This window comes from Abramis brama (genome assembly GCF_963993115.1).
Source record: "Abramis brama genome assembly, chromosome: 20".
NCBI lineage: Eukaryota > Metazoa > Chordata > Actinopteri > Cypriniformes > Leuciscidae > Abramis > Abramis brama.
The window spans coordinates 33635988-33663511 of record NC_139982.1 but is presented as its reverse complement, the minus strand read 5'-3'; the positions used below and the strand labels follow the sequence as shown (position 1 = coordinate 33663511).

Here is a 27524-nt window from a genome sequence, read left to right as displayed (position 1 = left end):
AAAACACCAAATGAAGAAGAAGAAGAAGAAGAAGTTTCATTCGTGCTTCAGAGCCTTTTACTGTCTATGTTCAGAGCCGCTACGCTAAGGGCGTTCCCCAAAGTGTCTTATCGACGCAGTTTGAGTTCCCTCGAAAGGGAACGTATTTGCTTAAACAGAAACAAAATGGCTTTTCAGGTCCGCGTCAGGATTAATAAAAATGTGATTGAAGTATTATCTGTGGCGTCATCATGTGAAGAGTTTAAAAAGTTCACCATTGGAAAGCTGAGGGGAAAAGCATTAAGTTTGTTTCCCGGAGTAAGCGGTAGGTTGACGGGATCTTTCATAATCTTTGCATTTAATGGCATTCTACTGGAAAAGGCCAACATTGTATCATCATCATTTTAATCTTTGTATAATCTTTGTTTTATTTTCTTGTCAGACTCAAATAAACTGAGGATCATTTTCGGTCAATATGAGCTTGAAGACCATCAAACATTTGGATCGTGCAACATTGAACACCTGTCGGTCCTGGTCGTCGTGCTCTTGATGCCTGGAGGAGGAGGTATGAGACGAGGGGGAGACCGGGGACAGTCGCAACACTTTTTGCGTTTCTCTCAGTTACTCAGAGACTATCTGGACTAGACCAACCAAAATTGTATATATTAAACTTGAATCTGTCTGCTAATTACTCATACCATTTGAAGATGATTACAGATGACATATCGTTCACAGACAGTAGCCTATTTATTTGAATGGAAGAAGTCAGATATTTGCAACTGACCCCAATCCAGGGACGGTTGCAACATGTTAAAAACACCTTAAATTTCATTAATTAACTTAAGCTTTTTGTCTCAATGAGCATAGAATTTTGAAAATATTAACTTTTTTAGGCCTACTATAATATTATAGTATTATTTATTTCAATATTATTGTAGCCTATTATTTATTTATTTAGTCATATTTATCAAATAACAGTTAGCCTATTGAGTTTTGTTTGTTCATATGTACAACATAGGGCTACATAGATTTAGTGTGCAGGTGTTACAGATTCAATCTCTCCATATTTCAGTGTCAGACAGGAAGAATTGAACAATGTGCAAAGCAAATAACTTTTATTAAAGGGATAGTTCACTTTGAAATTAAATTTTGGTATGTTTTAGCTTACCTCAAGGGCATCCAAGATGTAGGTGTCTTTGTTTCCGCAGTAGTTTCAATTTTGATATTTTTAGGTCAAACCGTTCTTGTCTGTCAGTCATATAATGCAGGTCTATGGTCACTGTCTCAAAGAGCTAGCCTGGCTCCGCCCTCCTACGTACTTCCGCTCAATTTCATTTTCCTTCAGTACTACGTCTGGGACTGCTGTATATTCTTAGGTTTCCAGAAACAAATTTTTTGTAGGACCAATCAGCGAATAGAGGGAGTGGCTGAGAACGATGACGTTGATGTGATCACACACATGACTAGCGTCGGCCCAATAGTGAGCCTACGTGTGACGTACAACATACAGACGCGCTGCTTTATCAAGACTCGAGGAACAGATAGAAGGAAATGAATAGTGGAATAAAGTCATTTTTTTTGTTTGTTTTTGCGCACAAAAAGTATTCTCGTCGCTTTATAAACTTTATAAAAGACAGACATCTTATTCTAAACATAATCCTCTGATCATTCGGACGACCACACGTTAGCGATTGGCTATGGCAGATCCTGAGTGACTCTGGGCAGATCCAATAGTTTTGAACTTTAACAGAGAACCCGCCTTCAAGGAAGTAAACGTTTCTCAATGGAGCGAGGCCAGACTCTATATACAAATGAAATGTACGAGAGTCTGGTAGAACCAGGCTATCAAAGAGCATGCACAGAGTCTAAATTAAACAATTCCCCATCGTAAGTACACATTGATGGCCTAAGACACGAAACGAGCGGTTTGTGTGAGAAAATGAACAGTATTTATATCGTTTTTACCTCTTGTACACTTTCCGGCGCCTGCGCAGACTAAGCCAGAACGCGCTCACATGTCACACAGCAGGAAGCGCCCGTGCTCACAGATCACTTAAGGCTGATTTATACTTCTGCGCCGGACCTACGCCGGAGCCTCTACGCTGTAGGCAACGCGTTGGTTTTCATTTATACTTCTGCGTCGTTGTCCGCGTTGACGCGCAATTACACTTGCAGAGGGAGCGTGTGAAACCCGAGGGAGCGGTCCTAGCAGACCAATCACAGCGCTTGTGTCCGCGTAGAGTTGACGCGTTGTTACATTTTTGGAGAGGTGCACGTCAGGGTACGCCGAAGGGTACGCGCGCTACACACAGCCTACGACGTAGCTACAAGCGTGAGTTTGACTCAGAAGTATAAAACAGGCTTTAGACGTGGTTGTGTAGAGGTAAAAACGATATAAATACTGTTCGTTTTCTCACACAAACCACTCGTTTCGCGTAGCCACACTTTTGATAGACTTTTCCACATCTTTAGGGTATTGTGTGTGTGTGTGCTCGCGTCTCATTGAGTATGTGTGCGAGTTTGTGTGTGTGTGCTCGCGGCTCATATGAGAATGTGCGCGTAGAGTTCCGCGCGTCTCGTGTGTGTAGAGTTTGCGTGTATGTGCGTGAGCGACTTTAGGCGTGTCGTTGTGCATTTCATATGTATTTGTTTGAGCACTGACGTTGACGAGTTAACCCCTTAGGTATCGAAATCTGGTACCGAAAAACAAGTCATTTTTCGATACTCGATAGTATTGATGCAATCCGGTCGGTACCTAAAAAGTATCGAACTCGGTACCCAGCCCTAATAATATCAGAGGTGAAAACTGGCAAAATGGCAAGTTATTGAATTAATACTCATTTTCATGGTATCCCACAGGCAAAAAAAAAAAAAAAAAAGAACGTGGCAGCAACTAAAATTTAACAATAAAACCATAATTCAATCAGTTAAATCGTTAAACATAAAAGGTTCATGGCTGTAGGGTACATGAATTTACAAACATTTGACATATTAAATAAATATAATTCAGTGTCTATTTCAATGTGCCGCAGATGTTTCCATGTAGGATAATACTCCTTTCACATAATTAAATGCTCTCTAATCCAACCTGTTACATTTTTTAGTAAGGCTAATGAAATTAACATGCGAGTTCTCCTCCGCCAACAGCAAGAAGGCAGAGGACCTGAACCACCACTGACAGATGAAGCGGAGATACACAATATTGGAAGAATATTAAAATCCAACAGGAAAAATAATTACTTTTGCTTTTGCATTTGTAGGAAATAAAAATGACCAAATAAATTGTGAATAATTAGTGTATTTAACAGCTGTGGAGGTTACGGCATATATCTCTACCCTTCCATCTGGCATCCTCCCACTCCATACAGTAATCTGCTTCATTTTCGGGAGGTGCGATGATGGGAATATGCGTGTCATCAATGCATCCAACCACACTGGAAATCCTAAAGGAAATTCTAATTATTCAGTTACTTTTAGCAAGATGTTATCAAGTGAACGGCATTTATCAGATTACCTCGTTTAAGCCGATTTCTCCACCACTGACCTGCAGTCCTGTGAACCTCCTCTTTGATGGATCTCATGGGTTTGTGTCCAGGAAACAACACAAAAACTCTCAGAAAGAGCGTGAGAGTGAGGCACACTTTCCTTCCCGCTCTGATACAGTGGCCTTACTAATGTGCTCTGCATCTCCGATGTTATATTGAATAATGTGCAATGAATGAATGAACTGCACTGCAAAATGCTTTTCCTACTTAGCCTTTTTGTCTTGTTGTTTCCGGTCAAAATATAAAAAATTCTTAAATCATAATGCATTTACTACATAAGAAAAAAAAGAAAACCGGTTAGATTCACAGAGTAAGTCACCATGGTAACTGACTTACTCTGTCGCTTGACTTACTCTGCTTTCTCGGGTTTAACATACCTCCCATTCTGAAACAGAAAACCCAGAGTTTCCCTCATTTCAGGGTCAACATACTCAGAGTTTTCACTTAACCTCCTTTCTGAAACAGGCCCCAGGTTACATTTAACCGGGAAGTTAAATGTTTCACATTAAATTGTATTGGTGAGATTTCTTAAAGGGATAGTTCACCCAAAAGAGGTAGAACAGATACACATGATGTCATCGCTACAGAAAGAGCAAAGCAGTGCACAACACACTCGTTCTGAAAAACACACAAAAGGTGTCTCCTGTGTAATATCTGTCAATGAAACCTGCCCACCCTATAGTGAGCAATGAGCATTAATCTATTATTCACACTTATTTAATTGCCATGTTCCACTGTAATATTGTAACATGAATGCCTCTAGATTGTCCAGGATACACTGGATTGGTGAATCAGGGAGCCACGTGCTACTTGAACACAGTGCTGCAAATACTCTTCATGACAGAGGACTTCAGAGAGACTGTGGAAGGGTAGGAGTTTATCATTGTTCTATTGGTCATTTCAGCTGATAAAACAAATCAAGTTATAACTAGTGTGTTTTACAGGTATAAATCATATAACTGCATTTCCAAAATAAATAATGAGATTGAATCATTATTTGAGCGTTTACGGTCTGGAAACAGAAGCTCCAACACTGAAGGAATCACAGCTGAACTTAAAATCAATGGTAGGTTTAAGATTTACTTTTAAAGGAGTCCTATTATGCTTTCACTTGTTCAACTTTAGTAATGTTGCTGTGAGCATAAAAGATGATCTGCAAGGCTACAAAGCTCAAAGTACACTCCAAAGGGAGATATTTTATTTAACAGATTCCTCTTTTCAAGAACTACAACGACCGGCTGGTTTGGACAACGCAATTTTTCCGGGCTTTACCAAGTCATAATGTTCCTCATTTAAATAATCTCCGCCCATGGAATATGCGAAAAAAGTTGGCGAGGATGAGCTGCATTAGAGAAGATGAAGAGTGTAGTCGCTGTTTTTTCCACCCTGGAAAAAGTTTGTCCAAAGGCTGACGAACTTAGAGTGGTAAAAATATATTTTAAACACTGTTCCTGAACATGATAAGCTTAACTTTTGTCTGTGCGCTGCAAATTTAATAAAGAACAGCAGACAGAGAGAGTACAGTGCAGGTACAATACAATAACTAACATTACAGTATTGTAGTGGTTACTGTAGCTTTTGTAAGCTCTTACTTTTGGAAGACTGTTCACCGCCCCTTAGGAAAATTATCCATGATTTTGTGATCGATTACTGTTATAAACTGTTGAAAACTTTTCCTTCGTCAAAGCAGAGACCAGGAGACGTTGGGATATCTTTCAACAGAAGTTACTCTTTATTGAGAACTCGCTGTGCGTTGTTGTAGTCATCAAGTCTAACTAGGGCAGTAGACATTGTAGTTTATATACATTTCAAGGGGGAGGGATTTACATTGAGGTGGAGACACTCTGAACAAAGCATGTAAATTAAGTACATGAGTCAGCTCGTTTCCTGATCTCATCAGCATAACAGTGTCGTTCAAATGCATAGATGCTAATCCAATCAGCCTGACAGTATCACCCATACCTTCACATTATTATAGCTTAGCTTGGGACAAAAGGTTAATGTCAGACACCTGGGTTGCTTTACTTAATCTTCTTTAAATCTAATCATCTATGCCTCAAATGTAAGACACAATGTACAGACCTTTCTCAGTTTATATTGTATTGGAACCTAAATTAAACATTTAATAAATCTGTAATACAACAATACCCAAAGTCCATTTCTGACGTCACAAACTATCTTGTAGCCAATTAGGTCAACGTGTGATCGTCAACGAGTGGGTCTCTGAGGCCCTGTCCCAAATGGCACCCTAAGGACTCGTGGTCTTCCTCTGAGTCCGCACTTTTGTGACGCAACGCCACTTTGACTGTTGGGAAGAAGTCTGCTGCAGACCTCGCATCAGTGTGGGCTTGGCAAAAGTGCGCATCGAGTGCGCGAATCGACCGCATAGCACCCTTCTGAGACCTAAAATGACAAATGGGACACCCTACGGTCTCACGAACTTAACGGACACGCACGCGGCAGCCATTGTAAGTCCACAAGACCGAAAGTGCATTTGAAGTGTGCCATTTGGGACAGGGCCTGAGCTGCTGTGAGTGAGTGGAGGTGGGGCTCATTTGCATATTCATAGAACCGCGTATACTAAATGAGGTAAGGGTGTCGAGTTACATTCACACTTTTTTTCAAGGAAAAAACGCTTAAATATGTCATTTTGGGGATAAAATTATTGATTACATTAACATTGTCAGGGTCTGAATCGGGCTCAAAATGGTTTGAAATTGACACCATCGTAATAATTAGAGCTTGCGGTTATGGGGGGGTGGGACATTTCTCGATCACACGCTGCGCTCTGCCAATCACTACACACTGGGCCAACTAACCAATCAAAGCATATTCATTATTTCGGAAGGAGGGGCTTCATCGAAAACAACACGTTCAACCAGACTGGGGAGAGAAGAGCTGTAATGTAAAATATGTGAACAATAATGGCTTTTTTGAACAATGAACCATGAAAACATATTCTAGTACACTCCCCTCCCCTCATAAAAGGGCACAATAAGACTCCTTTTAACCCTCTGAGGTCGACAAACGCGCCGGCGCGTTTTGCTGGATTTTCTCCACATTGTAGCACTATAAACTTAAATTACTCCGTCATTTATGGTCATACGGAAAAAAAGAAATATAAAAAAAGAATCTGTGATATTTCTACTTTTGTATGTGTCCACTTACAATCAAATCAAAACACTGTGCTTTTGTAAAATAAAGAAAATAAACAGTGTGTGCTTTCTGCCTCTCCGTCGCGGTGAACTTTTTTTTCTTGAGCACGTCTATAAACTGAAACAAAACTCAGCGAATACTTGTCACACATTTATGAGCCATACACCTTTATAAACATTTAAGTGTGTACTTTTAAATGATCGGGTTCAAAACGAAAACAAATATTCTCTGTTTAAGTAATTTGTATAAAACCAACAAGATGTCCAGCTTCTCAAACGCTTGCTCATTAAAGTTAATTTGGCCACGCCCACTCGCGCAAAAGATATTCACATGCAAATCTCCACATCGAACGCGCTCGTTACCTCAACAACAAAACACCAAAACACTTCACTTCACTTTTCGTCGAGTTTGAAAGAGTGCCTGAGCTTACATTGGATTTACATCAGAAGAAGAAGAACGATATTTGAAGACAAGAAAGATGTAAGGTAAGAAATTCTTACATATTAGTTTGCTATTGTTGCATAAATTTCACATTGCAGTTGAACTGTTGCTAGATGGTGAATATTATAATATTTAGACCCGTGTTTACTGTTACTGTGTTTGTGGATATCTGCTCAAACGTAGATATGTATATGGTAACCATAATGTTTTATATTTGAGCGCGAATCGCGTTTGAATGTATCATATTTTGGATCGTGATCGCATTTGAATGTATCATATTTTGGATCGTGATCGCATTTGAATGTATCATATTTTGGATCGTGATCGCATTTGAAAAGCAAACAGCTTCATGTTTTTACTATTATCTCATTTCATATCGTCATAACGAATGGAAACATTTGAAGTAACATGATAATCAATATATTTTTCTCTAGCTTAGTTGTTACTGAAATCTTTTGGAAGATTTATACTGTTATAGGTTATTATTATTTTATCCAGCACTGCACATAGCTTATGCCTACAAGGCACAACAAACCTGGTGTTCACTGTTCATTATATCTTGTTGGAAACATTTGTGTGTGTGTGTGTGTGTGTGTGCTGTGAATTTGAAAAAGCAATTTTAACCAGAAAAATCTAAAATTTATTCCCAAAATCGTGCAGGCCTTTCTCTTGATATCAGTATGTTCACTTTTTTTTTCAGGGCCCAGATGACACTGATGAGTCCTGCTGACTCCAACATTCACATGAGTCTCTGTACATGAACATGGTAAAGTGAAAATCAAACACCTTGGAAATGAAAGGTATGGACAATGTTTTTAGGAATGGCACAAAGGTCTCTGTCTTTGGATAATTGTTTTCAATAAGAGCTTTTTGGCACTTGTTGTGTATCTTTGGACGATGCTGTGTTGTAAATAAATCCAAACAATTTAAAAGCCATTCTTTTTTAAATCTCCTCATTTACAGTATTGTGCAAGGTTGCTCAGAATGATAGGGCCTGATAGCTCCTAATAGGGCCGTTAGGGGAGGGTCTTTGTCTTTCTCAGGTGTGAAAAGCTTACATATTAATGAGTTCTCGCATAAGGCTTATTCACACAAAACACGTAAATTTTTTAAATCAATATATTGTCTTATCTAAATGAGCAGTCGGGGTGATTTTCACATTGTTTTAGAGCAAATATTCTAGGCTACGTGATACAATTTTCAAAAGTCTTGTGAAGAAATAATCAGTATGGGTTTCATGGCCTTATTTCAGTGAGAATTTTTTTTTGTATTTTCACAAACCACGCATAAATGTCATTATCTCAAAACTACAAACTTTTACATACATGCTGTTGATATATTATTGTAGCAGAGTTTGTGCTGAATACAGTGTAATTAGACTTTAGCCATGAAAATGTCACAAGTAACAGAAATAACCAGAAATGTCAGAGCATGTCAGAACACCTCCAGGGCCCAGAAAACAGCTCAGACCTCAGAGGGTTAAAGTAAAATACGATTTACTGACAAATTTCAAAAACAAAACAAATATACAACCCGATTTTCAGAAAAAAAGTGTAAACTGCAATAAAATTCATTTTCTGTGGTTTTGTTAATTCTCTTGAATCTTTATTCAAATTACAAAAGTACAAAGAAAGTTTTCACTGAACAGCTTCATGTATTTTGTAAATATAAACAAGTTTTAATTTTGATGGCAGACTCCAAAAAGGGGACAGAGGCAAAATAAAAGTGAAATGATTACCAAGATAAACTGTTTTGAAATAGTCCACAATGAGCAGGTGAATTGGTAATACTGTAGGTGAGGGTATTGTGATTGAGTGTAAAAGGAGCACCAAATATCATAACAGAATTGTCAAACAATTATAAAATTGTTTAATTATTAACAACGTTCAGGAGGAACATCCAAATTGCCTATCCAATCAGCACGAGAGGAGGCCTATATACATATATCTACAGTCGACTCACCTACGTTCCTCGATATCCCTCCACCACCCCGTCTCCTCACACTCGCCTGGTTACTTTCCTAACCAGGAATACGGGGGAGTACTCCGGATTCGGGCCAAATACCAACCATCTAGACTTTCATCAGCGACAGGTGCAAAAGCAAACGTCTGTCCTGGTTTGAGGAGCGTCAGTGCAAACAGCATCAGTGACCTGCATTTCTGTGAAGGTACCACTGATGTGGAGGAATATACTGGGATTGTACAGGGACATTTAATGGCATCAAGATGACATGTTTCCTGGGAAGCAAGACAATGCCAGGACTCAGTTTTATCAGTTATAAAAAGTTGAAATAGAATTAACAAAATCACATATTATTGATTTGATTGGTTTTTACTAAATGTCCCAACTTTTCTGGAAATGTTGTTGTTCATTTTCACTTCAAATGTGTGTTTAGCACTTTTTGCATATTTAAATCATGCTTACATTTCATATTTCATCAGTTCATAAGCAGGAAGATGCTGCAAAATGTCTTCAGAAGATACTTAACATGGTCGATCCTGAGATATCTAAGGTGTGTGTTTCTAAAATGTGTTGTACATTCTTCTCACTGAAGTTTGCCATGTTTGATATTATAGGGCTGATGTTACATGTAATCCTTGAAAACTTTGAGTTTAATAAAATCAGACATGAAATGGTCATAAATTTTATAAAATCTATATCTATCTTTATACTGTACAGATATTTCAGGGAAAGATGGCGCAAATCACCACTTGTATACCAGCAAAAGCACATGAACCTCTGGAGCAAGTTCAAACAGTTTTAATTATATCAATTTCTCTGGAGTCACAGGAGGATCATATAGATGTGGTAAGCATTTATAAATTCCTGATCCCTTTGCAGCGAGAATATATTAACTTAAACCTCTGATAGAGCAATACTTATAGGGAAATATTACAGGTTCAGTGGACGTTTACCTCAGTCAACTGCATTTGTAGCATAATATTCGTAGCATGATTTTATACAGCTTTACAGCTGAAATAATGCATTTTATATAGAATTAATGTGCCTTCATAAAATTGTAAGCTTCACATTTTTTATTTAAATGCTCCCGATTCTTCCATCATATGAGCCCGTCACAGTATGACGTTTATCAACAAATGCTGTCTGAAGCTCTTAAACCTGGAATATTCCTTTAAATTCATGTTTTGTCATTTTTAGCTTCAGGCAAACTCAACAGTTTAACAAGAAAATTGTTTCAATAACCTTTATTTTGTATTTCAGCAAAGAAGTTTTGATTCGTATTTTGAACCAATCACCATGTGTGGGGCAGGCCAACAAGCGTGCTGTCGACATTGTGAAATGCTGATGGACACAGAAACTGTGAGTGTGGTAACTTCTTTTCAAATGCAACAAACTTAGAAGTAAATTCTACTCAAATGGATCTTGAAATACAATGCCAGCAATACAGAATATGTTTCACCATGGTTTAGGATGGATACTGATATAAGAATACATATTATAAATGTAACCTTGTAAAATAATCTTTCCTTCTAGAGCTGCAGTTTGCAGAAAGTTCCTTCAGTTCTGGTTCTGCACCTGGAGAGGTTTGAACTGGATTATGACACCATGTGCTGCGTGAAGAATGAGTCCCTAGTGGAAATTCCTGCCCAGTTATCAGTCAGAGTAAGATCAGTTATGATTTAAAGGGGACATATCATGCCAAATGCACTTTTTTAGCCCTTAAATGCATTTTGTTGTATATTTGGAGTGTTTAGAAGTACAGAAAAGATTAAATTATTCTCTTCAGGTGCTTCGTTGATATCTTTATATTCTGTTTTGGTCATATTTTTCAACCTGTTCAGATTTTTCTGTTATCTATGACGTTTTGTGAACTATTACGTCACAGTATTTGCAGCGGAACTGCCAAATAAGGACATTGACTTCCGGCCCAACACTTCCAGCAATCCACCATTATAATTTCTCGCTGCAATTTTGTAGTCCAAGCTAAAGGATGCAGAAGTTACGAGAGGGTAAGTTAAAATGTTCGGTTGTTGGATGTAGTAATCCACACGCTTCATTACACCGTCTAATGTAGATGAACTGCCGCGCTTGTGAGCAGAGAGAGAGAGACCCGGTCGCGCGCACTCTCTCTCTCTCTCTTCGGAGCCAGGCGAAAGTGTAAACAAGACTTCACCGTCTCCAAACTAGACGCTGTCTTGCTCTCTCTCCCTCGCACATTAGTCAAAATAAATCGACACGGTGGTAAAAGGTCGGAAGACCAAAGTTTCATGTGTAAATACAGTAACACACCATTGCGATACATCCATATGAAGACGTTGTTCTACAGGTTCGTCGTCTTCATTTTCATCTCGCTCCGGCTCCGACTCTGGCTCGAACATGTAAGGCTGGCTGGACAAGTCTTCCGTTGTTGACATTTTGTTAATAACGTGTGAATAAAAAGTTTCTGTGCCACTAGATAATCGTATCTCTGCTATCAAACTACAAAAATGTCCGAACGGGGTGGAGTTGAACCTCTGCAAACTGGAGAGGGGGCGGGGTATGAAGTGTCTCAATTGTATTTAAAGAGACCGCACCAAAACGAGTTGCTCTCAGACGCACATCAGAAAAGGGGTAGAAAAGGGGCCTGTGGAGCTATAATAATGAGGAATTCAGACCCAAGCATTGCAGTTCCGCTTTATATAGACTACAAATGTATGATTTATATGTAAAAAGGATCGATTTAAAAGCATGATATGTCTCCTTTAAGGTGTTCAATAGAAATTATTTCACAGAAAATCACCACAGGTACTCACAGGTACTGGGCCCAGACCAGACCAGACCAGACCAATCGTGGGTAGGCCTTAAATTAAAAACGTTAAATTAAAAATGTTATCCAATCACTGTTTAACCTAATAAAATAAATATTGAACCAAATATTGACTAATAAAGCCTAATGTTATATTATCTGTGCGTATACATAATATAGATTTTAGTAGCTTGATGCTCTTTAAATATTTTGTTGCATTGTTAAAAGTTTCGGTGCATAGGACGGACCTATTCGCGATCGCTCTCCATGGTTCTGACCAAAGAAGAGCGCTTTGGAATCTCCATTTCGCATCATACGCATCATACCTGGGCTGCGTTTCCCGATAACATTGTCTCTTAGCGCGCTACGAAGACTCTTAACTGTCACCGTCCCGTATACGGGACGCCTAACTTTACTTCCCTATATTACTATTTAATCCTAATCTAATTATGACAAACTATATATCGTTGGAAAGTTCTAAGGCTCCTAAATAGATATTTAGGACTGTTTTTTTTTCTTATAAATTATGTAGGAACAGTAATAGATGAATTTATGACAAGAGTGCACCTCAAAAAATCTACATAATAACAGGAGTTCTGACTTCGTCACAAAAAGTTGATGCACATACTTTTAATAATTGATATGTTGGTTTTTATGCTAAAATTTCATTAGAAAATATATAATCTAGTATTTGTCAATAAAAAATTATAAAATAATATTATGTTCTGAAAAGTATAATATATATATTATCCTCTAAAAATATTGTATTATATTTTTTTATCGCTTTTTTTTATTATATTACATATTTTATTAGTTATCATAAATTAGGTATCATTTGAAAGCTTACGATCTCAGAATTCATCCTGTGAAAACTGTTTTGAAATTGGACATTGTGTTACCATAGAAACGGTACTCTAAATTATTTTATTAGGCTCCTCCCCTTTTGGGCATCATTATGTTTCATAATTTATGATCAAAATATTTTCTAATCTTGACAAAACACATATTGTCAGAAAGGTCTGAGTCTCAAGGTTCCAAATTTTGTGACAGAAGTGATATTTGGACAGAAATTTATTAATTTGTTATGGTAGAATGCATACAGTAAAATTCAATGGAATTCAATGACACCCGGTGGCTATTTTTGGTAATACGCCTAAACAAAATCTCATGGGAACTTCATTTTTTGTGATATCAACTTCAAATTTGGAACACAACTTGGTTAGATATATGGCTTTGATTTTATAGTAATTTTTTTGTAAAACATATTTTGTAAAATATATATTTTAAATAAAATAAAAATATTAAATAAATTATATTTGATTTAATGTAAATTTAAACTTCCATAACTTTTTCATACTTTAATTTTTTGAAGTGCTTTCACTTCAAAATAATCTGCTATTTTTTACCTTTAAAACAAGACCAAACTTAGGTCTGTACTCCAAAGCATTCTTGAATTACAACCATTTAAGCTTGAATAGTGCATTTTAATGTCCATTCTCAAAAAGGGGGGTGACAGCTAAGGGGTTAAGGTATAACTTAACTAAAGGTATACTACCACTAAAGGTATATCATTGCTAGGCGTCTTCAGGGCTATCATCCACTCGCGAGGCAGAGGTGCTGAGAGGCAGAGGCTCTGGCGCCCTCCTAACGGCGCTGTTTTTGGTAAAACATGATTTTGACGACTTCATTAAGTTTTGTTTTGTAGAAAACTCTTTTTAAAAGATTTTCGTTTTGTTTAAATTGTATCTTAATTTTGATCAATGTTTTATCAACCAATTGCCTGTATTTAATAAATAAGAAGCCAATATCAGACAATGTAATAAGGCGCCAACACGATCACTTGCATTGCACGTGAACTGGAGGGCGCCGAAACTCAGCTTGTGCCTCACAGATTTGAGAAATATAGGCTATATATTACAGAAAGCTTGAAATGTCTACTTGTAAACGAAAATATTCAAAACCAAAAGAAATAGGCTACTCTCTGATTATCCATATAATATGTGCATTTCTCTCTGGCGTTCATGGCGAGCATCGTCAACTTCATCTTTGCAGCGACACAGAAAACACCAGTTTATTAATAAATAATTAAATGTCTCCTTGCTAATTTAGACACAATCATAATCATTACTTTAACCGGTTCTTTGTGGCAAGCTTTATGCGTGCGGTCATAACGCTTATTATCCTGTACCAGCCTATTTAAGTAATTAAATTAATATAAAGGGGCGATTTGTCCACGAATGGCTTAAATGAACAACTGCTAGTCGACTAGGGGAAAAAAAATTAGTCGGAGGCAGCCCTTATTCCACATTCTGGGTTGAGCGAGCGACCCTACGGAATGAGCGAGCGGAGCAATATTCAGAAATGCGCTCTCCGCTCACGAGCTCTGATCGGAACAAACCCGAACCACTGTCTGCTGAACTTGCGCAGAAACATCAAAATAGACATAGCCAGCTTTTTAAAATTGTTTTTAAAACTAAACATTTAGACTATTTTAGTACAAATTATGAGCTTTTTTTTAATTTTTAAATTTTTTTTAAGTTTTGGGTGCGCCGAAAACTAACGCCGTGCCTGGTCCCCACGGAAGAAAATTTTGAAAAATAACCCCTGAAATGATGACTTCTGGTGAATATTGTGAAAACTAATTGATACATTTATATATGCTAAATATATTTCATACATTATAGCATATTATAATACAACTTATTAGGCCTATATATTTATAGAATAGCCAAGTAGGCCTAATCAATATACAAGACTGAACCACAGAAATGTGAAATATAAAGGCTATCATCCCGCTGTTGTCACTTGTCGTCATCGTTGCTACGATACGTGACTCACAATGACTGAAACGACCAATTAAAAGGGCATTCTCTGATGATGTTCCAAGATGTTAAAAACGCTACGCTGATCATAGACAAACAGGGGGACAAATTAGTATCTACCGCACCGTTGGGTTTTTTTTTTTTCTTGTCATAGCCTACAAATGTCTTCGTTCATAGTCTGTTTGACATAGGCTATATTAGAAGCTATAATGTGTCTGTCATGGATTTGCACTGAATTCTCAAAAATACGGAACAAAGTGCGTTCCGTATACGGAACAAGACTTTTATGTGTCAAATACAGGACCAGTCATCCTACCACCTGTTGTCAAGATCCACACATAGGAAACAGAGAGAAGATCCAATTGCAATATGTATCTTTAATGAGGGTAATCCGTTACTCAGAAACAGTCCATGCAGGGGTCAAAACCAAGATAGCAATTCAACTTAAAAAAGACACACGAAAAACAGGCAAGGACAGAACTCGGAAGTGGCGTGATAATTACAAGGACTCCGTAACACACACTAAAACAGACAGGGTTATATACACAGGGAAACGGTGTATATAATGATATGATAATGGGGAATTGGCTGAGTGCAATGATCAGTGATAAGGGACAGCTGAGTGCAATGATGAGACAAGAATTGTGGGGAATGTAGTTCAGAAAGTGCCAGACACCGTGGGGAAGGAGGACATCTAGTGGTTACCCAGGGAACACAAACCAAACACTGTGACACCTGTCCTCTAGACCCCATCCCCTCACACCTCCTACAAGCCATATCTCCCACACTTCTCCCAGCACTCACACACATCATCAACTCATCCCTCCAGACTGGCACTTTCCCGACAGCACTCCAGCAGGCTCGGGTTACTCCACTGCTTAAAAAGCCAACACTAAACACATCACTTTAAGAGAATTACAGACCTATCCCTCTCCTACCATTCATTGCGAAGACACTTGAAAGAGCTGCTTTCAACCAAGTAACATCCTTCCTGTCTCTGAACAACCAGCTGGATGTCAACCAATCCGGCTTCAAGAAAGGGCATTCAACTGAGACTGCATTGCTGTCGGTCACTGAAGCCCTACGGATCGCAAAAGCTGCTTCCAAATCTTCAGTCCTCATTCTCCTGGATCTGTCTGCAGCCTTCAACACTGTGAATCATCAGATCCTTCTGTCCAGCCTCTCATCACTGGGCATCACAGGTACTCCTCTCCACTGGTTTGAGTCCTATCTCACAGGTAGGTCCTTCAGGGTCGCATGGAGAGGCGAGGTATCCAGAGCACATCAGCTGACCACAGGGGTTCCTCAGGGTTCAGTTCTTGGACCCTTGCTCTTCTTCATCTACACCACATCACTGTGCATCACCTCAACATCACCTGCAGCTCAACCTGGCAAAGACTGAGCTTCTCGTCCTCCCTGCCAATCCGTCACTACAGCACGACTTCACTGTCCAGCTAGATCCAGCATCAATCACCTCATCAAGGTCAATCAGAAATCTTGGAGTAACATTTGATGACCAGCTGACCTTCACAGATCACATTTCAAAGACAGCTCGATCATGCAGGTTTGCACTGCACAACATCAGGAAGATCAGGCCTTTCCTAACTGAGCATGCAACACAACTCCTCGTCCAGGCCCTGGTCATTTCTAGGCTTGACTACTGCAATGCTCTTCTGGCTGGACTTCCATCATGTGCAACTAAACCTCTACAGATGATCCAGAACGCTGCAGCTCGTCTCGTCTTCCACATGTCACTCCTCTGTTCATCTCTCTGCACTGGCTACCTCTCGCTGCTCGCATCAAGTTCAAGGCATTGACGCTTGCTTACAGATCTATCACAGAGTCTAGTCTACACCCCTACCAGAAGCCTACGATCGGTCAACGAGCGACGTCTTGTTGTTCCATCACAGAGAGCCACAAAATCACTTTCCAGAACATTCTCATTCACAGTTCCGTGCTGGTGGAACGCTCTCCCCACCCTCATCCGGGATGCAGAATCCCTGACAACATTCAAAAGACAGCTGAAAACCCATCTCTTCCATGAGCACTTAACCCTTATAAAAAATAAAATAAAAAATAAATATTTTTTATATATATATATATATATATATATATATATATATATATATATATATATATATATATATATATGTATGTGTGTGTGTGTGTGTGTGTGTGTGTGTGTATATATATATATATATATATATATATATATATATATATATATATGTGTGTGTGTGTGTGTGTGTATATATTAGGGATGTCCCGATCAGGTTTTTTTGCCCTCGAGTCCGAGTCCGAGTCATTTGATTTTGAGTATCTACCGATACCGAGTCGCGATCCGATACTTCTATAATACATAAAAAAAGAATAAAGAAGAGCAAAAAACAGATCCAGGATGTTCCTTATTTTTTATTTAATTCACCTTATTTTAACATTCAACAACTCTGTTAACAAACAGAGCACTTCTGTGAGGTAGCTTGAACAATCAAGTAATAAATAACATAAATTCTTCACTTTTGGACTTTAGTGCAACAGTACATATAAAAAACGTCTAATATATAAACAAATAGCACCTCAACTTAAAATACCCAGCAGGCATGTAAACAAATAAAAAATAAAAGTGCCACAGTGTTTGCAAAGCCAGTAATGTGCTTTTAGGAACTGCACTCGTCGGTTTCACACTGCACGCGTTAGCAGAGCGTGCAGCGCGTATTTTTTTCGGCGCCCATGTTAACAGATTAGAGCATTCACACCGCACGCAGAGGCGGCGCGGCAGCGCGTAGAGCAGGAGCAGCAGTGCCGCGATCGCAGAGTCTATTTTTGCTGCGCCGCTTACGCTGAATTAAAGTGATATGCATTGATCATGGCCAAAATACACCGCAGTTTTATCCAAAAAGTGCATTGATGTTATCTATTGTGTTTTAAACAGTCGATCAAATGACCAACATCAATTTAAAAAGAAAACATATGTCCAAAAACAAACTTGTTGCCAGAACAATAAAAACAAAGATGAACCAAAAGTTATATTTATGAAATTATTAATAAAATAAGCTTCTTGACAAGTATTTTCTCTTAAATGTATCTGAAAACGAAATAAAGCAATGCCAACTTATCCATTATAGAGTAGGCTACTCTGTCTGTACACAACCCTTGGTTCAGCCGCGCGTGACAAACGCTGCCAGTGTGAAAGCAAAACGCGCGTGTCCTGCTCCTGCTCACCATATGCACTGCTCCTGCGCTGCTTATGCTCTGCTAACGCGTGCAGTGTGAAACCGGCGTAAATCTGTGCCACCGCATAACTATAGATGTGTTAAATAATAATGAGAATATATATACATGTATATCCGAGTCCTGATCGGGAGGTAACGTTCGTGATCGGGCCCGATTTCCGATCACGTGATCGGATCGGGACATCCCTAGTATATATATATATTCCTTTAATCCTCACTTATCGGGCTTATGCTACTCTGAACAATGCTTGAACTTCGTATTTTGAGCACTTCTGCCATTTAAATTAAATGCCATTTAACCCTGCCATTTAAATTAAATTCATGAAAAACACTGACTTCAGTAGAACATAGAATAACATATTTTGAAGAATCTTCATGCAACAAACAACAACAGCAAAAAATCATATACGTTTTATAACCATAGTCCATGATTTGAATAGTATAATCCAAGTCTTCTGAGGTCATGATGGTCCCACTTTATATTAAAGTTCTTTAAAGGCAATTCAATAAAAATAAAAAAAAATCTAAATGTAAGAAATGTATTGCTAGGACACATTACAAAGACTGTGAACTGTGAAGTACTGAATTGTGGAGTTAGACCGTTAAACAGTTTTTCACCATTGCTGTGTTCAGGATTTTTTGGGTGGGGCTAAAACGGGGGCTCGATGACGCACTGAAGCCCCTGAGCTCCTGGCCCCTCCCAATATAACTAGAGCACATTCGCATCAGTTCGCCGCTCAATCGCGTGTTACTGTCAAGCTATCTATGCCTTCGTCACGAAAATGCGTATTACCTGGATGCGATCATGCGATGCGACTGGTGAATGGGGCCGAACCGAGAATCTCCCGCCTCGGCCTTCATCCTCCTGTCGCAACGACAACTGGTGCCATCATCGGCAGTGCGTGCCTGCGAGTCAACTTTCCCGCGAGTGGGTGTGGTTTCAGTGCAGCCAGCGGACTCGCCCCCAGCATTTGAGAGAAGAGACTACCGCTCATATTTTCAAGATTTTGATAGCTTATTTTATTTACTTGCCGGCTTTTTTATCATTCAAATTTGGCTGGGTGGCTAATAACACATTTTTCTGTGTTGTGACAAACTCAGAACACATACTTAATTTTGACTTTACAGGGACTTTAAGTGTCTTTAACTACTACACACTAACATTAAAATGAATCACTTATTGTGTGTATTCATATTTGTATAGTGTAGTTAATTAGCTGTAATTAAATTCTGTAATTACTTTTATAATTACACTTTTAACCACACTGGTCCCTAAACTTACCTGTATGCACCCCAATAGCAGTAAAAGTGATTTGCAAAAACAGTATGAACACAATAAGTACATCATTTTTTATAAAAGTACACAGTAATTAAAACAATATAAAGTGTGACCAGACATATTTTTAGTCATTATTCATTGAAAAGCTTCTACTTCATTGAGTTGTTAAATCAAATCAAATCAAATCAAGTATATTTGTATAGCGCTTTTCACAATACAGATTGTATCAAAGCAGCTTCACAGTATAATAAAATAATACAACAAAGTTTGTTTCTAGTGGAATTTATTGATTGATAGAATAAAATTAAATATCCCCAAAATATCCCCAACTGAGCAAGCCAAAGGCAACATTTTAAACTGTAAAACTGTACTGTAAACTGTACTTTAAACTGTACTTTAAACTGTAAACATGTTAAACTGTAAACATTGAGGCAGAGCTGAAAAATGATTCATGAACTGGATCATTGAAAACTATTCTCATCTTTGGGTTAACTAGTTCTTTCTGTAGTGAATAAGTGAAACAGTGTTGTCTTATCTGTGTTTTCAGGATGAAGCTTGTGTAGAGCACACATATGATCTGTATGCTATAGCCAACCATTCTGGCTCTCTCATTGGGGGACACTATTACGCTCAAATCAAAGATGCTGACAACCAATGGTATCAGTTTAATGACTCCAAAGTACACAAGGTGAACTGTCTTTACATTGGTTTAGTCAAAAAAAACAAACAAAAAATCAGTTTAATGTGTTTTCCCTTTTTTCAGTAGTATCTGGTAATTTCATGTTTTTACTGATAGATATAGTATAACCTGACAGGGCTTTTATCAATTATAATGTTCTTAGCAGTCAAACTGAATTAGTTTTTGTGCAGATGTTTGCATTGAGAAATACATTTACATGTGTTAATGTGCTTTATGGCTGAGATATTAATGAAGTTTTGTGATATGGATTTTTTTGTTTCACCCCTTTACTGTATGGTCTCTCCTCATTTTTTTCAGATGCGTGATTTGAAGTGTGATCCGGACAAACACTTAGTCAGTAATGAAGCATACCTTCTTTTGTACAAGAAATGTGAGTTAATATCTAAATGTTCAAACCTAGTAAATGCATGGGGTTTCTAAACTGAGGATGAAATCGTAACATTAGGTGCGTTTACATGGAGTGGTTTACAAGTCTAATCCAAATAAAACTGCTCCATGTACACCCCTCAATCTGAACACTAATGCCCAAACCGACTGGAGAGGGGTGGGACAAACCTTTTAGAATCCGTTCAATAGAACATGTTTGATCAGAAAACTGAGACTATCCCACACTAGACACGTTATAGCCCTGTTGGGGAAAAGAGAGGCGTAAAATGAAAAGCTTCAGATGGACAGAGATACAGAAAGACACTGACGACTCGTTTCAATTCAGAATCGCTTCTTTCTTTAAGGAGACAAAAACTCTGTGAATTTGATCTGTGAAACTTTGTAAACCTTTTACATTCACAATCAGCTATATAACACACTACGTGAAGTGTAATATCCCCAAAAGTATAACAGGGGCACTTTAATGGTGTTCTGCTATAATTTATTTTTGTTTCACTTTTACATCACAAAAAAACGCTGTTTTAACAAGTTTGTGACTTTACATGCGTCCCATTGAAGACAAGAGTCGTGTCAGGGCTTCAACACACAAACGTCATACAGAACTAATGAAGAGCATTACACATGCTGTATGTTCTTGTGTTATTCATGTTTCTTTTTCAGGTTCAGGAAGTACAGAGGACACTGTCTTTGAGGTCAATGAGTTAGAAAGACCAGAGAAACAAATAAAAAGAGCAAACACTTGGTCACAGGAAGATGGTCCAAAGCCTTCAAAACGTAGAAACTACAGTGAACCAGACAATCCTCAGACAAATCAGCAAACTGAACACACCGTGAGTGATGAGCAGGATCTCCAGAACACTGAAACTGAAGCAAGGCCCTCACAAACCTGGCCAGATGAATCTACAGCAATACAGTCAACTGAAGCTGACCATGTGCCAAAACCAAATGATTCTTCAAGTCATGACTTACTATTTGAACACACAGATAATACTGATAAAAATGATCAAGACTCTCAGATTATCCTCCTGAGACCCTGCGTCCTCATGTGAGGACATTACATTTTTGCCTCTTGACACAATGATACTCAAATTTGTAAATCTTAGACATGTTGGACACATTTAGGGACACTGCCCACACCATCATGTGGTGATATCACAACATTACACCAATGTCAGTGAGAAGAAAATGACCCTAACCCTAAAACACTTTATAACAATAACATTTGATGATTTTAATCAATTAAATCATATGCACTGTTATGTTGTTATTATAGCATACTGTTTTAAAATGTACTGCAATACACTGAGGCGCAAATATCTGCCACTATTTCCTCTAAGTAGCCTATAGCATTAACAACTTTTAACACTTAATCCAAAGAAAATTCTTCTGCCTTCCTCTGGCAAAAATGTCTGAAACTTACTTTCTATGCTCCTGTTTACTACATGCAGGAATTATTTATGACTAATTATATGACTTAATATGACTTTTATAAGCCACCTTACGAGGTGAAGAGAAAATCCCATGTATTTGACACATAGTGTAACACTGTATGGCTGTATTGCCCGCGTCTGAGGGATATACTATTGAAAGGAATAGTTAGTTGTTCATCATTTCTTTATATATTTGCTAACAGGATGATAAGTTGTCCAACACATTGCAATATTGGTTCTACAAAATGCTCATTAAAGGTTTATGGCAAACTCTTGTTTTCCCCATTTACCTGTGAATAAAGGAGTTGGAATAAAACAAATATATATTTGTTAATATTTCTATTTATCAAGTGATGACAATGACTTCTTTGATTAAAAACTAAACAAAAGCTGACAGATGTGTTCAGTAAAGTGGGCTATTGCTTAGAAAACTGTGATGTCATTGGGAAACCATGTTTTCCCGGTTCTTCAACATTCTATTTTTAATGATTGACATGATAAACAAGCTCTCTTTACAGTAGCTTAACAGAAGGAGAACCAGTTTCGCCCTGAGAATCATGTGATTTACAGGAATAGTTTGTTATAGGCTCTATGCACGAACGCTGCTGACGTATTTCCGGTAGGATCTCAGCCGGCGTCTTTACTTCCGCATAGCGCATTCTATAGCAAAGTGTATAGCGGCAAAACTTAAATTAATTTTCTCAGAAACGGAGACAACGATTTTAGAAACTGATTCGCTAGTCGGATTTCGTGCGATATGAGAGAATACTCACCCTCAAAGTTGTGGATGTAGCTTGAAATTTATAATTTAAAGAACTTCTCTTTCTTACTCATACTGTATGTGTGACAGTTAACTGCCTCACAATATTGTTAACATCATTCACGTTAACCGCTGGAAGTTCTTGTAAACAGCGAGTGTAATTCGCCATTATCACCACCTAATGCAAAAATGGCTTCCGACGCAGCACCGGATGTAACTGGGCGGGCTGAGACAAAACGTGGAAGCGATCGTGCATAGAGCCTGTTGAAGATGAAACTGTGTTCCAGATAGTTGAACAGGGTGTGACTGTCATTTGCTCGTCTCATCTTTCAGAAATACACAAGATGATTAATAAGACTGGTTTCTCTTCGGTACTGCTTTAGATCACAGCCTACAAAGTACTGTGTGATTAAAATGAATTTACAGTGTAACTTTCGGTAATTATACAGTAGTTCCTCTTCTTTTTCCTTCTTTCCACGGATGAATCTTAAAGCTGCCGTCGGCAAAATTTTTTGGATCAAATTCAGTAAAATTGACACTATAATCCGACAGAACAACATAAATAAGCTGGTTTTAGAAAACAAGCCGAGCTTCTAACTCCACCTGGAGCGTGTTATTTGTTTTGCAAAAATCCACCGCTCCCGGCTCATCGGGTCCAATCAGCGCAGGGGGGTGTGAGATCTGACTGTCAATCACAGGTCGTGCACACGCCACAGATCCCCTCTCCCTCGCGCAGACGCGCACGTTACAATATCACATGCACACGCCTGAAGTTCGCCTGAAGATTGTACGAAGCGTGATGGCGGAGAGAAAATCTAATAACAAGCTTCCAATTCCTCGGTTATAGCTATCTATGGATAGATTAGCCAGGCCAGCCTACCTCCGAGTCCATGGTGTTGATCGATGCTGAAGAGACGGACGCGTTCACAGAAAATCAGGTACACACTCACTGACGATGGGCGGGTGCTCGTTGGTAGTGGGGAGGGGCATGAGAGTTGTAAACATTCAAAATTTTGGCTAAGTCCACTCAATCTGCCAGACTTGCCGACGGCAGCTTTAAGATTAAATCATGTCACTTGCTATTCTGTATTAAACACAGTACATGCAGAAATACGTCCCTTTTACAGTGGTAAGCTTGTTTCCATATTAGTTAATAGAAGCTGAAGTGTTAATGATGAACTAGAGGAATTAACTAGCACTACACTGTAAAAAGAATACTGTGAAATTTACAGCAACTTGCTGGCAGCAATTAGCAAGTAAGTTGCTGTAGTTCATTTCACAGTATGCTTACTGTAAACTTAATTGCAGTAACTTTAAAAATACTGTAAACTTTTTTACAGTAATAATCACAGTACTGTGTTTCATCACTTCACATATTTTACTACTGTAATAGGGATTACTGCATTAATTTTGTGTACTGTAAAATGAAGACACTGTTTTTAATCACAAAAATGCCGTTTATTGACAACTTTTCACACTTTAAATTTCAAAATTCATAAAATAAATAGCAAAAAAAAAAACATTTTTTTCAATAGGTAAACATTTTTCTGTTAACATTTCATTTTGTTTTGTATACAACAACACTTTTCTGAACATAAAAATCAATCCTGTTCAAATGTATCAAAATGTTAAAATTAGAGTGTATAAAAGACAAAATAAATGATTTAAAAACAGCAGGATTTCAAACAGTAGAATTTAGTCCCTTAATGTTGTTTTTCTCCCAGAACTGTATTTTCCTTCAAAAACGGGGCCTGAACTAGTCAACGTCCTGGGCTGGAGTCTTCTACCCTGCAGTGGAAGAAATTAATTATTAATTGAAAAGTTTATAAGCAAGACAGATGGGTTGATGACAATATATATAAAAGTTTGATTGGATCATTTGATTTAGCCAATCAACATGTAATACAATGTCCACTTCTCTATAAACCAAAACTCTTAAAACACACATTTACATATATATTAGGGCTTGGAGAGAAAAATCGATTACCTAGCTATCGTGTAGATTCTAAAATCTTTTTTTATTTTTTTTATTCCAGAATCGATATCAATTCAAATTCAATTGCTTTATTTTTGTACTTGCTTGTAGATGAGGTTGACAGAAGTTAGCCACTTTCGTTCCAAGAGAGGATGAAATTTGTTGTTATCTATGAGTGTTAAAGTGGCGTAATATCCAGAATGGACGCGTATAAGAGACATGAGACTGAATGCACTGAAAAGCCTTTGCACTGCTCATATGCTGAGAGAGAGATTAGACAATTGAGCTGGTAAGTCCCGCCCCTTCCGCTAATCCCCCTGGACCTCTTGGTTGAAAAATCGTCAATGCAAGTGAATGGGAGAAAATAATTATTTTCTGGTCCCGTTTGAATTTTGCCATGAATGTGAACATAATTATGTTGTCTGTGAATTTTTTATATAACTTTTCGTGTAAAGAATGCTAGAATTTAGCGGGTAGAAGTTTGATACAGTTAGACTTTATGTGAGAGCACTTTGTGGACTACAACTCTCGACGCGTTTGAAACGTCAACACCACTCGCACACGGACACTAGCTCACGGATCCCGCTAAACATGGCTGTGTCTTTGGTGCACTTCACCGCCTTCTTTCAGGGAGAGGACAAAATTGTTGAGGTTGGTGAAAACTTTATAGGGTGACGTCACATAGGCGACATGTAGTCTTTCTCGTTATGTTTTTTCCACAACTGCTAGCCGAAGAATCATACCATATACTGTCAAACTCGTAACATGAAAAGTTATATAAAAAATTCACAGACAACATATGTTCACATTCATGGCACAATTCAAACGGGATCAGAAAATAATTATTTTCTCCCATTCACTTGCATTGACGGTTTTTCAACTTTGAGGTCCAGCGGGGTTTTACGGAAGGGGCGGGACTTACCAGCTCTATAGAGCTGCACGATTCATCTTCAAAGACTGTGATCTCGGTCATCCAGACCTTTCAATTCGTCTGTCTATTAAACTTTGACAAATTCATATTGCAACATTCAAATCTGTGTTGGCGCTGCCGTTGACCCAGAGAGAGAAACGTTAGTCATGAAACAGCTTCACAAACAGTATTTTAAATAAATATTTAAAATTGAATATATTTTTAAATAATTGTTAAACATCAAACTTTTATTTTAACTCACCATGCAAATGGTAGAAAAGTTAATAATAAAAATAAAAGTTTGATGTTTAACAATTACACAATAGTCCATATAAACCCAAATAAAAACTTTGAGAATTATTTTACTAGTCGGGTAGGTGGTTAAAGAATGACTACTCAAATATTTGTACCCATTCCTAGTCAAAAATATATCAACAACAAATAAGTGCTTACCTCTAGATAAATTCTAATGTATGATATTTATTTAAAAGACTGTTTGTGAAGCTGTTTCATGACTAACGTTTCTCTCTCTGGGTCAGCGGCAGCGCCAACACAGATTTGAATGTTGTGATATGATTTTGTCAAAGTTTAATAGACAGACGAATTGAAAGGTCTCGATGACCGAGATCACAGTATTTGAAGATGAATCGTGCAGCTCTATTGTCTAATCTCTCTCTCAGCATATGAGCAGTGCAAAGGCTTTTCAGTGCGTTCAGTCTCATGTCTCTTATACGCGTCCATTCTGGATATTACGCCACTTGAACACTTTGGAATCTAAGTGCAAGATGACGAAAAACTTTGTTCACACACAGTGAATCGATACAAATATACTTAACACTTAATATACTTATACACTTAAAATTGGGATCTATTGTGTATGTCTAGTGCTGGGATCTTACCGAGCATGATGAGCCTTGGAGTGCTTGGCAGGGAAATCTGGGCCTCAACGTCTGCTTGGGTGGAAGTTTCCTGTAACACAAAATAAACAGAAAAAAAAAAAAAAAAACTTTTAAAAATCACAAGTATAATAAATGGTAAATAAATGAAGTAGTAAGATCTCGAAAAATCTTAATACAGTGCGAGTATATTATTATGCTTCCACGAGTCATGAATAAAACTTTCGAATCGGCCCGCTTAAATGTCTGATTCTTCAGGCGGCAACGTTAGCATTAGCAAGCATGAAAAAAAAAAAAAACGAGTGAGATTATTCAAACGGCTACCGCGCCAACACATAAACTACATCAAATACACAATTACAAATGAATTTTATTCAACAATGCTACACGTTACTCTTTAATCAAATTTAAGACGTTATAAATGTAATGTTGCCAGATAAGACAAATCTTAATACAGTATAGGCCTATGCTCCCACATGTGAAGGACATTTGAAGGAATGGCACTTCAAATTAGGCTATCAACAATCTCGTTTCTGCAGTTTGACCTGCGATGAAGTTCAGAAAAATCATGATCCTATGAAAAATGTGTTAAGTCTTACCTCTACCTGCGTTTTCTGTCGAGTCGGCTGGCTTCACTGCTTCACGCGCACGCGGTGTCGTCCGCGGTGACAGTTGACGTGCTCAGGCAAGAGAAAAATCCAAGTGTATGGGGATCAAATTTCCGGCTAGCGTACCAACAAATACATCACATACACAAACACAGTTCCAATTAAATTGTTATTCATTATGACGTTATCGAATGTTGCCAGATTAGAAAATCTATCGAAATTATGTGCAAATATATATAGATATATTTATTTTTTATAAAATGCACAAGACACGAGTTTACTAGGAAGTGCGCCGCTCGTTTACTTGGTGCACTCTTAAAGTTGAACAATTAGGTAACTTTACAAGAGTAAACTGTGGAAATAAATCAGCAAAGTTACCTTTCTGAAGTTAAAATTCTGATAAAAGTGTGGAATCTCGTAGCTTTTCAGCTTACCATGGCAAAGAAATTGCTGTATTGTGATTCACAGAAAAAAAATATTTTTACTGTAGAATTTACCCGCCATTGAAAATTGACCATGATGCTTTGCAGATCTACAGTAACATGCTGTATACAGGTTCTACAGTAAGCATTTGCTCATTTTACAGTAATAATGCTGTGAAAACTACAGAAATTTGTTACAGTGTATGAGCACCATTCTCTCTGGAACATTGGATA

At 37.9% G+C, this 27524-nt stretch overlaps 1 protein-coding gene and 1 long non-coding RNA gene across 2 annotated transcripts; one reads left to right on the top strand and one right to left on the bottom strand.

Annotated features, from left to right (window-relative positions):
• LOC311071563 (ubiquitin carboxyl-terminal hydrolase 50-like) lies at positions 1-22093 on the top strand. Its single transcript, XM_084095965.1, has 11 exons — positions 1-304; positions 422-544; positions 4288-4393; positions 4469-4590; positions 9563-9633; positions 9801-9929; positions 10344-10442; positions 10617-10745; positions 19750-19890; positions 20200-20272; positions 20950-22093. Exons 1-11 carry the CDS (start codon positions 67-69, stop codon positions 21336-21338), a joined length of 1620 nt encoding a protein of 539 aa, XP_083952091.1. The 5' UTR covers positions 1-66; the 3' UTR covers positions 21339-22093.
• A 2019-nt stretch (positions 22094-24112) lies between these two features.
• On the bottom strand, positions 24113-26972 carry LOC311070838. The gene is made up of 3 exons (XR_014603721.1): positions 26860-26972; positions 26264-26333; positions 24113-24267 (listed from the first exon to the last, which is right to left on the bottom strand). It is a non-coding gene; the product is annotated as an uncharacterized lncRNA (long non-coding RNA).
• Positions 26973-27524: the final 552 nt, after the last annotated feature.

Bases quoted from the DNA above. Each gene is read 5' to 3' on its own strand.
- LOC311071563 (XM_084095965.1), top strand. From the start codon at position 67: ATGTTCAGAGCCGCTACGCTAAGGGCGTTCCCCAAAGTGTCTTATCGA. The intron at 4,591-9,562 runs GTAGGTTTAAGA...ATATTTCATCAG, and splicing joins AGCTGAACTTAAAATCAATG to TTCATAAGCAGGAAGATGCT. The intron at 9,634-9,800 runs GTGTGTGTTTCT...TATACTGTACAG, and splicing joins TCGATCCTGAGATATCTAAG to ATATTTCAGGGAAAGATGGC.